At 30.8% G+C, this 15,200-nt stretch overlaps 1 protein-coding gene across 1 annotated transcript; it reads left to right on the forward strand.

The window, feature by feature from the left end:
• Window positions 1-9,819: 9,819 nt before the first annotated feature.
• Window positions 9,820-12,131, forward strand: LOC107483019 (pentatricopeptide repeat-containing protein At4g02750-like). Its single transcript, XM_016103616.3, has one exon. The coding sequence runs from the start codon at window positions 9,933-9,935 to the stop codon at window positions 11,940-11,942; it is 2,010 nt and encodes a 669-aa protein (XP_015959102.3). The 5' UTR covers window positions 9,820-9,932; the 3' UTR covers window positions 11,943-12,131.
• The last annotated feature ends 3,069 nt before the right edge of the window (window positions 12,132-15,200 follow it).

The following is a 15,200-nucleotide window of genomic DNA, read 5'->3' on the forward strand; positions in this document are numbered from 1 at the left end:
GCCCGACCCAAAACCCCTACCCCCATCGTCTCTGTCACAAGTGTCTAATTACTCTGGGCCTTATCCATTGTTTATCTCTTTTTTGTTATTGAAGGCCTTCAAATTTGCGGGCCTTAGTGTTCCTTGTTTATCCATAGGCTATTTATTTTTTGGTAGTATATCCATAGGCTATTTACTATTATTTTTTATGCCTTTAAGGTGCTTTGTAAAATCATATAAAACATGATTCACACTTTGGCACGCATAGTACGATAATGATAATTTTCAGAGGCAAAGTAAGTATTGCATTAGTTGTTGTATATAAACTTTTGTAGTCTCTAACCTTTTTTTTTTTTTGAGATAAAAGAAAACAAAACTTTTTAAGAATTTGTTCCGTTGAGGACAAAATAGAAGAAAGGAAATGGAAGAAAAAGAGATTGAGAGAAAAATTGTCATTTTTTATTGCTAGGTTAGAAAGAAAAGTCAAAGGAAAAAATAGAATAGTATAAAAAAAGTAGATGAACATTAAATTTTTTTCTTTAATTTTGGATGAAAAAAATATCCACTTATCATATTCTAATATTATCTTTTTTTAATATATTTTAAAATATATAAAGATAAAATTGCTATTTTATAATACTATATATTACTTTTATTTTATACAAACACAGTTTTATATTTTAATATTATATCCACATCTCATTACTTTATCCTTATAAATAAACACACCCTAACAAAATCACAATATAGCGAATAAATCACGATACAACTTTTGAAGGAAGAACTATTTCAATTTATTACTCTATTTATCTATTAGTAATATATTACAACAAAATTAAAAGTAGTCTTTAGATGCATTGCTAGTTTTTTAATTTTCTATTATAATGTCACATTAATTTAAGTGCCTATCTCACAAAATTAGAATACAATCTTTTATTTTCACATTATTTCATAAAATTCTCGTTATATTCTTATATCCTCGTAATAATCTATCTTTATATAAGAATAATAGTCAAATTAATTCCTAAAAAATGAGACATTTTTTAAATTTGTCCCTAAAAGATTTTTTAATTAAATTAGTTCTTCAAAAATTATGAATTAATCATATTTGTCCTTCATTAACTCCATTAATTTTTTTGTCAATGATTAATGATGTAGAATATTAACTAATAACATACATGATACCTAACATATCCAATTGTATGTTGACCAAATATGTTTATGAAAATTTATTAATTTAATCGCTAGGTATATTAGGAATATAGTTTATATAATTGAAAAAAAAAGACTAAATTAATAAATTTTCATGAACATATCTAGTCAATGTCTGATTAGACATATCAAGTATTATGTATGTTGTCAATTAACGTTTCATATCATCAATTGTTGACGAAAATTATTAATAGAGTCATTGAAGAACAAATATGATTAATTCATAACTTTTGAAGGACCAATTTGATTGAAAAAAAATTAAGAATGAATTTAAAGAATATTTCATCTTTTAGGAACTAATTTGATTATAAATCCTTATATAATATTATAGAATTCTTTTTTAACCTTAATTTTTCATATTCTCTTACACTTTATTTTTATGTAACTTACACGGTTACTTATAATGTTAATGTTAATTTTTTTTAAGGTATAAATTTGATTAAAATCTAATTTCTTCTCTTCTCCTTTTATACACATCCCTTATTTTTATATTACTATATAAATTAATACTCACTTCACATATTTTTTTATTTTCTTTCACATAATTGCCTACTTCTTTTTTTTCCTTCTCCCTCTCCATCTTATTACTTTTTTGCACAACTAAAATTTGGTTGGTGACCATAATTTTTTTTAATTTGTTAAACATATGTATTAGGTCATTGTGTGATTGTATTTATTAATTTTATGAGTTATATATTATCTTTATCGTCTATATATCACTTCTTTTTTTTAATAATTTATAATTTTTTAATATCGTTTAGTTGTAATAATATCCTTGAAATAAAAAATAATTATATAAAATCAGTTGAATAAATTTTAATTGATTTTTTTATTAATTATTATAATATATTAACATGAGGTAGTTTCACAATCATTTTTAGATATTTGATTTTATTCTATGTTGCTACATAAGAATTTTTTCTCTAAGGGACATCTTCTAACTTTTCATTATGCCACATGATTCTCATGCCACTTTTATATCTTCGTAGTAACCTATCTTTTTATAATATTATAGAATTTTTTTCAAATCTTAACTTTTCATATTTTTTTATCTTTTATTTTTATGTAGGTTATGCTATTACTTTCAAGGTTACTTTTTTTAAATAGATATAAATTTAATTAAACTCTAATTCTTTCTCTTCTCTTTTCATACTCATCGCTCATTCTTATATTTACTATATAAATTAACATTCACTTCACACATTTTTTTTTATCTCCTCTCACATCATTTCATACATCTTTCTCTTTCTCTCTCTCAATTCTTCCTAATTTTTTGCTCAACTAGAATTTGGTTAATTACTATACATTTTTTCTAATTTGCTAACATATATATTAGGTAATTGTGTAATTATATTCATAAGTTATATAATGTCTTTGTTATTTATATATCACTTTTTTTTTTCAACAATTTATATTCTTTAATATTATTTAGTTGTAATAATATTATTGAAAATACATATTGTCATGATGCATGAAAAATAAAATTAAAAAATTAAATATCATTTTTAATTATCAAAATATTAATAATATTCATACTTGTATTTTATCTAACAATTTTATCACTTTACTATAGTATTTAAACATAATCTAAAAAAATTAAAAAAATAAACAAAAGTAACTATTTAAAAAATAAAAATAAAATAATTGTATAAAATCATGTGAATAAATTTCAATTGAATATTTTATTATTTATAGTCTACTTTATGTGTAATTTTATTTTTTATAATTGTTAAATTTTGAATTATTTTTTTATTTTAAATTATTATTTATCACTATGTCAAATAGATATTAAAATTAGTTATTAAAATTAATTATTAGTATAAAATATATATTAAAATATAAAATATATTAAAAATAAATTAAATAATATATATTTATATATAAATACAAAACTGATTTTAATATATAAATAATATTTTTATTTAATATTTTAAATGTTATAATCATTTTAAATTTTTAATCATTAATCTCATATATATATATATATATGTGTGTGTGTGTGTGTGGATAGAGAGAGGGATAATATCCAAAAATAGTCTCTAAAATTTTTAATTTATTTCGAATAAGTCTTTTATTTTTTAAAATGGCCAAATAAATTTTTTATTTTTAGAATTGTGAATCTCTGTTAGTCCAAAAATAACTAGACATTTTATTGTCGCTGATGTATATAGCTAAATACCAAGTTAGAACTTAACTTCACGCTAATATAGACACACAATGAGTTCAACTTAAATTAGTGTCCCAAATTTAGTTAAAACACCTAAATTGATTCATTCACACTTATAAAACTCTAACCTCAAATGTTTATCTTTATCATATAATCTTCTTCGTCTCCACTCCTCTTTGCTGATGTTGTTCATAGTATCCTCTTGTGAAACTCTAAAAAGTCGTTCTTTTGGGTAGACATGATGGGAGACCAAAACTCTATGTAAGACCAAAATTTTGTGGGAGACCAAAGCTCTATGCAAGAAAGAAGGATGCACATGAGACCTGTAACACCCTAATTAGCCTAATCTTTACTTCGCGTCGTAAAGCAAAGGTTAATTAGAGATTACGACAGTTCTAAACCCATACATATAATATATAGAAGAATTAATATAATATAGGAGTCCGATGAAGGATATAGCTCAAAAATAGAATTTGAAAGGCGCAAAACGTACTAACTTAAAGCACAAGATAAAGATATAACAAAAGATAATAGTAGAATATCATAAGAATCTTACCACAGCTCGCGGAGTTTAAGCCGGCTAGTCATATATACAGACAAAATAGAAACTTGACAATAAAAACAGCTTATACAAATTTTGTTCTCTCAAATACAAGTCTCTAGGCAAAAACAAAATACAAAAGTGAGAAACATATACAAAATAAATCCAAAGACTCAAAAAAAGTATCCGAATCCTCCGCTTCTGTCACCAACCAACCAACTCACCGAGATGGGTTGTGACCTGCATCTGAAAAACACAACTGAAATATGGTATGAGAATTGGAGGTTCTCAATATGGTAACAGTGCCCAGTGATGTAGAAAATAAGACCCCGAGACGCCAAAGGCAATCCTAGACTTCATATCCATCACAAGATTGCAAACTCAAAGCATACTAAAACAATAAAGCATACATATGTGAATCTTAACATAAGATAAACAGGGTACTCTATCTTAAAGGATGTCTATTCTAACCAAACACCGCTGTCCCACAACCTTCACCATCCGATCCTCCATGCGGTCCCATCGCCACCGCCTTTCAAACCTCCTCAATCCCAGTAGAAATCACAAATACTTACAATGCAAGTGAATCACAAGTAAAAATATATAAGGCAAGTAGATCAAGTAAGCAAATAGGCATGTTATTCAATTAGGCATACAATTACAAATCGGCAAAGCAAACAAATAAATAGAAAATGCACATGATGAATGCCTGCCCTATAGGCTGTGATATCACATTGTCGGTTCAACTACCAACCCGACACATCTCCATGGAGATGTCGCCCTTCAGAATCATCATATGGGAACCTCCGAGATATATTGCTCGGATCACTGTCCAGGATTTTGCGCCTACACGCTCTATTGATCCGAATCGATGCGAGCGGGATACTCTTGCCACGGACCTCACATCTCAACGCAAGCAGGACGAACCACCGCCCTTACACCACCGCCGCTACCTCGACAGGTGGGATCCAACCGCCGTCCCTGCCGGGCGCATAGCGTCTCATAATCTCAATATAAAAAGTAGTCCAGTGGTTTTTCAAAAAATATTTTCAATACATCAGTGATTATTCATCATACATTCGAGTCATCGACTCATCTTAACTACTGTCAATTCACATTTTTTATTCCGAACTCAGCAGTTCCTCAATTCTCATCTCATGCATCACCTATTCATCACATATCATCAGATCATCCTCAGTACGCCAGAAACCTAGGCCTCCGTTTTCTAATTTTTCCAAATAATATCACCTAAAACCCTTAGACTCTTTCGCATGTTTTAAATATCCAAAACTAGGCCCATGAGTCCTAAAATGGTGTTATAGAAGCTTACAACCTTGTTGGGGAGGTAAAATAATTGAAAACAAAAAAAAATTGAGAAAAAGTGCGTGTGCATACGCACAGAGGTGTGCGTGCGCACGCTCTGGAGAGTTTTAAAATGTGTGCGCACGCATAGGAGTGTGCGTACGCACAGGTGCCAAAATTCATAATGCCTGTTCACCCGCACAACCTGTGCTAGCGCTCCCAACAGAATGGCTTCTCCAACGTGTGCGTGCGCACAGACCTGTGCGCACGCACATGTTACAACTTTTCCTTGGTGTGTGCGTGCACAAGCTGTGCTAGCGCTGCAAGCAGATTGCCTGCCTCTACGTGTGCGGACGCACAGGTCTGTATGTACGCACATCTCAACATTTTCGTAGAGGTGTGTGTGCGCACAAGACTTGTGCGTACGCACATACCAGAAATCACAAAATTCTGCAACTTTGCAGAATTTCAGATTTTTAACACCAACGTTGAATGATCATAACTTCCTCTACAAAATTCCAAATTTTGCAAACTTTATATCAATTTAAAGGGTTTTCAGTGAACTTTAATTCTAAACAAATTTTAACTAATTTTGAAAATCGAGGCCAAAGTTATGATCAGACAAAGTTCATCAAAAATTAACTTTTATCCAAATCCACAATTTCCACAATTTCTTTTAAAACTTAACCAAAACCATACCAAACCATTCCAAACTCCATTTCTCATCAAAATCAACCTTTTGTGTCATATTACACCAAGCTTACTACATTTTCACTTAACCTTTCATCATCCTCAACCTCAACATCAATATATCACATTATAATCAATCCTCATTAACATTTTTCCAACTACATTACCAAATCATCAACATTAACATCACATATATCAACACAATTCACTTCTCAACTTCACCCATCATTCATCCTCATCATATCATTATCAATCATCATAATCAAACTCAACAATCAACAATTCATCATAAATCATCATACAACAACATTCAACAACTCATTAACCATTTTAATTCAAACTTATCCTATGGGTCACTAGCCTAAGTGTCCATGAATATTATATACTACATAGAGAAAACCGAAATCATAAATTGGCCGATTCCCTATATGTACCAAAACCTCAAAAATCGCACAAGCAAGCTCTCAACCATAATCCAAGCTTTCAATCCCACTTCAACAAGCACCAACAAGTTCCAATAGCTCCCAAACTCACAATTATTCAAGCTATATATGCATAAACCATCACAAATCAACCTAGGACTCATAAAAATTGAAATTTCACAAGGGTTCAAGAGTAACTCACCTTTTCCAATAGTTTTGAAAGCCAAAACCACAAGCAATCAAATGTTAGAGTGTACCTAAACACCTAAAATACAAGATTTCACTCAAAACCAAATCCTAAAACTCGAATTTCTCAAGAACACAAAAACTGAGTAGAGAAACTCGAGAAAATTACCACAATGCTTAGATAGAAATGACGCTCTCGGCAAGAGCTTCACGTAGCCGCTGACGGCACGCGAATCGGAGCACCGTAGCTCGAGATATTGCGAAAAGAACAGATGTGTGAATAGTATTTCTCTCTTCTCATCTCCCTCTTCTTCTTTTCTGGTGTGTGTGTGTGTTTATGGGTGAAGGGTTCATTAATGACCCTTTATATATGTTGGGCTTGGGTTCGGTTCAACCTGTTAGCATTTTTAGCCCGTTTGGCTCAACTTCGGGCCAAACCTTTAAAATTAATCGATTTTTTATTTCTAATATTTTTTTTATGGTTTTTGACTGTTGTCACTTTTTCTTGTGCAGTACCGGGCATACTTTAACCGGTTCAACTGCCGGTTCGCAGTTTTTCATAGTTTTTCGCAGAAAACACATTTTCTAACTCAGAAAAATCTACTGAGTCCAAAAATCACATTTAAATCCTCAAATTCTCTCTCTAACTTTTCAGAATTTAATTTGGACAATATAATTACTTAATTAACCGATTGATTAGTTGCGGTTATTACAAGACCCCTGATAGAGGCAGCCAAGAGAAAAGGCCTACAAAATTAAAGATGCAATATGACAAGTTCACTTGTGAAATATGTGACGATGTTGGTCACGCTACAAGAAGATGCGAAGTTGTAAAAAAGTTAAAGACAGAGAAGGCAATAACAGTTGCAAAACAAGCTGATGATGAAGCTAGTGAAAAAGTCCCACAAACTGATTAAGTTGATAAACAAGTTGGTGATGAAGCTGGTGCCTAACAAAATGGACAAACTGCTACTCAAGTTGAAAATTTTGTCCAAGCCCAAGGTGTTGCTGCTCAAGATACTGTTGTAGAAGGTGATGTTGCTGCTTAAGGTATTGTTGTTCAAGGTGTTGTTGCTCAAGATACTGCTAAGATAATTTATGTTACTAATATTATTTAGAAGACACAATCTGAACAATTTTATTGAGTATTATGATCAGCTATTATTATTAATATTGTAAAGATTAATATTATGGTTAATTCTAGTTGTTATGATTGACAGTTGTCCAAGTGAAAGATAACTAGATGAAACAAATTTTCAATTGTCAAGCCATCTATTGATACTATTAATTATCCAAAGTTAAATGTTGGTGCTGTTAATGCGATTTTAAGGGAAACAATGAAAGAAGCAAGTAGTGTAGGAACATCTGTAAAAATAAAAGTTTTATTGAAGTTTGTTCCAATACCTAGATTTGAGACACTAAAAAAATGTCTGATGATATAATGTCATGAAGACTTTAATTGTTACTTTATGCTAATAATTTGATGTGTTGCTTTTGATTTGCTTTGTTATGGATTAAAGCTGAATTTAAATTTTATTACTGTTTGTTCAAGATGATATAACCCTAGCTATAAACTCGTTTAGTTTATATTTTGCATTTTGTACTATGTTGTTGTATCATTAATATTATTTTGTGCTTTTGTTAAGATAACACCATTATCATCATGGTTGTTATAATTATAATGGTATATTAGAGGTTGTTCTATTTAAAAATGTATATTTGTTAACTTTATTTCTGTCATTAACTTATCTTTCATCCAAGTTAATGAAATACAAAGTTGAAAAAAACTTAAGTCCGTTTATAATTATAAATCATTATATAATGATCACGAAGACGCTCACACTCTAGTTATTTTTTAACTAAAAAGTAAAAACCAAAACAACCAAACACTAAAATCAATATAACACACAATAGTAGCAGCATCAGCATTTTCAATGTGTTAATATTACTCTAAATTTTTTCATTCTTCTCCAATTGAATTCATTAAAAACTTCTTATGTAATCTAAACCACACCTTATTTTTCATATCCATTAGTCAAACGAAAGAAATTACAGTGAATTACAAACTATAATAATATAAAAAAAAACATTGAATTAACATTTACCAAATAGAGTTACCTCATAGTTGGGACATCCATAAAAAAATCTTCCTGAATTCTCTGGTATCGGTGAGTATTTAATCATCATACGCAACCCACAATTGCATAATACAATGTTCTTATACCTAGTTCGAATTCTCCTATTATTGTAATTTCTCTCACCGGAATTATTTTTGCTTGAGTTTCCTTGATTTCTATCACTGCTGCCCATCATTCCTCACCCAAAAGAACGACTTTTCAAAACTTCACAAGACGATACTATGAACAACAGCAACGAAAAGGAGTGGAGACGAAAAATATTATATGACAAAGATAAACATTTGGTGGTTAAGATTTTATAAGTGTGAAATGATCAATTTGGATGTTTTAACTAAATTTGGGACACTAATTTGAGTTGAATTCATTGTGTGTTTACATAAGCATGCAGTTAAGTGCCAACAATGTTAAAACGTCTGGTCACTTTTGGACTAATAAAGATTTACGATTCTGAGAGTGAGAGACTTATTTGGTCATTTTAAAAAGTGAAAAACTTATCTTAGACGAGTTGAAATTTCAAGGATTATTTTAGATATTATCTCATATATTTTAATTTTGATGCACTGACAGTGTAAAAGTATTTTATATAGTCTTGTAATTACATCTATTTTTTTATAATCATTCACACGATTGATGTGAAAGATAGTTTATTTTTACTGATGTTACGTAATTGGATGTTATGTGCTAAAATTATGCATCAAAATTAAATTTATATATATAGGGAATTTTTTAAGAAATGACAAACAAGAATATGATGAAATATATGGATTATTCTCTATGCAACTTGTTATGCTTTGTTGTATCTGCTCTAATACAGTAACGGCTTTGCTAATACATGGAGCAGAAAGAATGTGCACCTTCTGTTGTTAGCTATACTAGCAGTATGATACATGGTATTTGTCAATGTAAATAATTTGGATGAAGCTTTGATGAGATTGCTTGAAAACATGAAAAGAATTGCCATTGAGATGGTATAAAAAAAGCTATGGGGAAATCATAAGGGGCTATCAAGAAGTTGCAAACTTCATTGATGAGATGGTATTAGACAAGTGATGAATGTCAAGGGTCAATATTTTTTGGAAAGTAAAAGTAAGAATTAGTTAGTATTAATTTAAATACAAAGTAAATACAAGAAACTTTTTCTTTGAAACACGTTCTCTCTTCATTCACTTTTCAAATGATTAATAGAAAGAACCAATTGACCTAATCTAATGGTTTCAAATTATGCATGCACGTAGCAATTTATGTATCAATAGAACTTAAATTTGGTGTGGATTAATCATTGGCCAGTTGGGGAGATGATACGTGTCTGTCACCACCGTCGAATGCTGTCATATTCTTACCCCACCGTTCGTTCCTTGAGCCATTTCAAGGCTTCATTTTTTACCGACCCAGATAAGCATTTGCTCCATAAACACAATTGGGCTCCGATTTCAGACACCCGAAGAACCTTAGCCCCCAAGATACTGATCCCAATTTCATCACATGATGCAGCACTCAACAAGCTTAACGCGGATTTAGCGGTTTTAGGTCGCCATGGCAAAGTCAAAGAAGCAAGGAAATTGTTCGACGAAATGCCCCACAGAGATGAAGTTTCCTATAACTGCATGATTGCGGTTTACTTGAAGTACAAGGACCTACCCAGAGCTGAATCCTTGTTCAAGGCAATTCCCCATAGGAACATTGTTGCTGAGTCAGCAATGATTGATGGGTACGCCAAAGCTGGTCGTTTGGATGATGCTCGCAAGGTGTTCGATGAAATGACTGACAGAAATGTGTTCTCCTGGACCAGTATGCTTTCTGGGTATTTTGGGTGTGGAAGACCCGAGGAGGGTATGCAGTTGTTTAGTCAAATGCCTGAGAAAAATGTGGTTTCATGGACTACAGTGGTTTCAGGTTTGGCTCGAAATGGGTTGGTGGATCAAGCTCGCAAGTTCTTTGATATCATGCCTGAAAAGAATGTCATTACTTGGACAGCTATGGTCAAGTCATATCTTGACAATGGCTGCTTTGACAAGGCATATGAGCTCTTCCTTGAGATGCCAGAGAGAAATGTTCGTTCTTGGAACATCATGATTTCGGGTTGCTTTGGAGCCAAGAGAATGGATAAGGCTATTGAGTTGTTTCAATTGATGCCGGATCGGACTCATGTTTCATGGACAGCTATGGTTTCTGGTTTGGCACAAAACAAGATGATTGACACTGCAAGGAAGTACTTTGATCTAATGCCTTATAAAGATGTCCCCGCATGGACCGCAATGATCACTGCATATGTTGATGAGAAGCTCATGGATGAGGCTAGTGAGCTTTTCAACTTGATGCCAGAGAAGAATGTTGTGACTTGGAACATGATGATTGATGGTTATGCAAGGATTGGTGATGAAGGGGGTGCCTTGAGAATCTTCATGTTGATGCTAAGATCTTGCTTTAGACCCAACGAAATCACCATGACTAGCGTGGTTACTTCCTGCGACGGTGTGGCAGAGCTCATGCAAGCTCATTCGATGATCATACGTCTCGGGTTTGAGCATGACACCTGGCTTACAAATTCTCTCATTAATTTGTATTCCAAGAATGGAGATCTTAGTTCTGCTAGGCTTGTTTTTGAACCATTAAAGTCAAAGGATGTAGTTTCATGGACTGCAATGATAGTAGCCTACTCCTATCATGGACATGGTTACCATGCAATACAGGTTTTTGCACGCATGCTAATTTCTGGAATCAAGCCAGATGAGGTAACATTTATAGGACTCCTATCAGCTTGTAGTCATGCTGGTCTTGTCAACCTAGGTAGAAGAATATTTAACTCAATCATAGGAACTTATAACTTAACTCCTAAGGCAGAGCATTATTCCTGCCTTGTTGACATTCTAGGCCGAGCCGGACTTATCGATGAGGCAATGAATGTAGTATCTACTATCCCTCCTTCCAAAAAAGATGAAGCTGTTCTTGTTGCATTGCTTGGGGCATGCAAGCTTCATGGGGATGTTACAATAGCAAATTATATTGGTGAGAAGCTTCTAGAACTTGAGTCATATAGTTCAGGAGGGTATGTACTTCTGGCCAATACATATGCTGCAGAAGGGAAATGGGATGAGTTTGCAAAGGTAAGGAAAAGAATGAGGGAAAGGAATGTGAAGAAAATTCCAGGGTATAGTCAAATACTGGTAAATGGAAAAAACCATGTATTTTTTGTTGGGGATAGATTTAATCCCAAGGTTGAGGAAATTTATGGAATGTTGCAACATAATCTTCAACCTTTGATGAGGGAAATGGGTTATACACCAGAGTTATTGCTAACAGATTAGTTTCCATTTTTCCAATCAACTAAAGACTAACCAAGTTCATATATTAACATGGAAAGCATTAAGACAAGTTCAACTGCATGGAGTAGTCATTATAATTTGTGTACTTTATTATGCCTTGCCTTGTTGGTTTGCCAATTACCATGAGTGCCTAGTTTGAAGTTCAAAGATTGGTTTTGCTAATAAACACTAAGTTACAAGAGTTACTTTATGAGGTTCTTAGAAGACTTTTGTGTTCTTGCTTGTGAATAAGTACACAAGCATGGAAGAAGAGGTACTGAGAAGGGTAAAAAGTAAAAAATGTTGCTTCTTACCGTTCAGTTCCCAAAGACCAAACTCAAATTCAAACAAGTAATAAATGATTTACCCTTCTTTTCAAATCATGAGATTTTTTCTAAAAGCTGAATAAATATATATGACATGATGACCCCTTTTACTTTATGGGGTGGTCCAAATATGAACGAAAAGGATTCAGAAGTGACCATGAAATCTAACTACATTATGATTAACATGACTATGAAAAGTGAGTGTGTGAAAAACAATTAGAAAATGCCAAAAGCTTTACCTCTTGAGTCTTGACCTATGTACAACTAACCACCAGAAAATCAGGCGCTTGTATTAAGGAAAGTTTATTCAATGATTAAGAAAGAAGATATGGATTGTGATTTGTGAAAGCAACATATTGGAATTAAGATTATAAAAAAGATTAAGCTCATAATGCATATAATCTAATTCTAAACCAATCTATTAATTAAACTTGGAGTTTTGACCAAGTCAAATCATTCAACCAATTTGAACATGCAATTTAGACACATTTCTTTGTAGGCTAGCAAGAAGCAAGTTTTTGAAGACACAAGCCAGCTTTTCTTTCCCCCTTTACCTTCTTTTCATGTGAATAGAATCAACAATAGCTTTCAGATATGTCATTCATAAAAGGAGAGATTCCACAAACTCTCCTTTAGTTCATCCATCATTTTCTTAGTCTACTAGGTACTTGTTTTGTAGATAATTCTTTTTATAAAATAAAAAAAAAACAATTTGAATAAATCCCCCCTTGCCCATATTTAGAAAATTAACATGAATCTGAATTAAATTAGTTTAATCAAAGGTTGGTGGTGGATAAACCATGACAATTACATATATTTTAGATTGTAGATATTAAATTGGAGATAAGATAAAAATTGACTCTTTATAATTTGTCTATTTGTTATGTATGTCATAGGAAGAATCTCTATCTAAATAATCCAAATAACTTAGGGACATAAAAGAAAGTATAGTGTTTTTAACATGGACTTAACAGTTGCAATGTTCATAGAATATGTACACATGCTTATCAGTTATCACAATCATTTCTACATGTTTGATTTTTTAATTTTATTTTTTATTTTTTTTCCTTTTTTGTATTGATTTGATTTCTTAATTATATGCTTAAATTGCAACCAAGTGTAGTGGTTAACTGAATCAATATCATGCCTATAGTTTATTTAAAAGTCCAAGCATTCCTAAATGGCTCCATCTGGTTAGATTTTATCTTTAGGTGCTGTGATGCATGTACCTAATTGTTACAATTTCTCAAACTGTTGCAACTGAATTTGAATATACTAGTTTATTGATTTGTTCAAGTTGAGTAAATGATCTTTTAATTTTCAAAATTTTTTTATTAAGGATAATTTAAAAATATGATTAAAAAAAGCAACATTACTAATTAAAGAGTCGCAAAATTACTCTCCTAAAACTAAAAGTCTAAACCTATAGGTAGGAAATATCTTACTCTTTTTATTTTTATTGTTGTAGATCCAGTGGTGTTTTTTAATAATGTAAAATTTGGTATTTTTTTGTGTGGATACTACAAATTTGAGAATCAGATTTATAGTTTTTTTTTAATATGCAAATATGAAAATTTGATTTTTTTAAATTTTTTTAAATATACAAATCTGATTCTTAGATTTTTATTTTAGTGTTGAAAATTTTTTTAAATATACTAATTGGACCCTCTAATTTATTTCATAGCAAAAAAAAATATTTTACTACAAATCGGACCTTCAATTTATGCACTATAAAATCTGACCTTCCAATAAAAAATTTAAGGGTCTGATTTGTTATTTAAAATAAAAAAAATTAAATCCATATAAAAAAATACACCAATTCATCAAAATTACACACAATTTTTTTTTTTCATTTCTAACAAAAATTAGCCAATATATGGGCCCTCTTCTCTTTATGATATTTGGAAGATCTTAAAGAAATTTATAGAAGATAAAAAGTACAAAGGACATTAGATAGTTACATAGAATATGAGTATCCAAACACTGCCTATTTATCAACCATCAATGGGACAACTCATTCTTTTTTTTCTTTTCTTTTTTTTTTCAGATGAAAGTGAATGAATGGACATAAAGCATAGGACATAGATGCAGCTATTACTATAGAATAACTTTTTTTTTTGAGGTCTCTTCCAATTTTTACTCATAACTTATCTTTTTATGTATGTGATAATGTATGTGAATTTTTGTTCATCCCTCTTTCTATAATGAGATTTAAATTATAGAGAAGTTCTTCAAAATTACCACAATCATTATAACACTGAGTTCAATGGCTTATCCTACTTGTTTTTGGTTAAAATCTTTTATTAAATTTCCATGGTTTAGTTATTACTAATGTCTAAATAGCTAAGCAAAATATTGTGTTTGTTTTATTGGTGTACTTAAAAAGTATTTGTTCAATGCATCTTCAACCCATTTTTTTTTATAAACTATACTAAATTCTGCTTTAATTAAATTACTTTTTGACCGTCTAAATTGATTAACAAATATCTATATTTTCGACAGAGAGAAAAAACAAACAAACAAACATGAGGAAGACCTAAATTCATTTGGTTAGATTTAGTACTTGATTTCATAAGATAATTTAATCGTATGAATATTAAACAAAATTGTTAACACAAAAATATGCCTAACATCTATATCATTGATTGTCTTGGTGCCCTAGTACACCAAAATGATGGTGGCATTGCCTAAAAAGTTAAAAAATAAAGTATTTATCATCTTTATTATTATTATTATTATTATTATTATTATTATTATTATTATTATTATTATTATTATTATTATTATCTTAAATTTATAAAAATATGTATTAGTAAATACATTAATGCCTATTAATATACTAAATTAATAAATACGCTAAGTAGTACAACTGTACAAGTCTAAAGATGCAACCAACTTTAAGTTCGGAGTCAAATTACTCATGATCAAACTAAAA

Source organism: Arachis duranensis, chromosome 4 (genome assembly GCF_000817695.3).
Source record: "Arachis duranensis cultivar V14167 chromosome 4, aradu.V14167.gnm2.J7QH, whole genome shotgun sequence".
NCBI lineage: Eukaryota > Viridiplantae > Streptophyta > Magnoliopsida > Fabales > Fabaceae > Arachis > Arachis duranensis.

Coding starts and splice junctions, on each gene's coding strand:
- LOC107483019 (XM_016103616.3), top strand. CDS start 9,933: ATGATACGTGTCTGTCACCACCGTCGAATGCTGTCATATTCTTACCCC.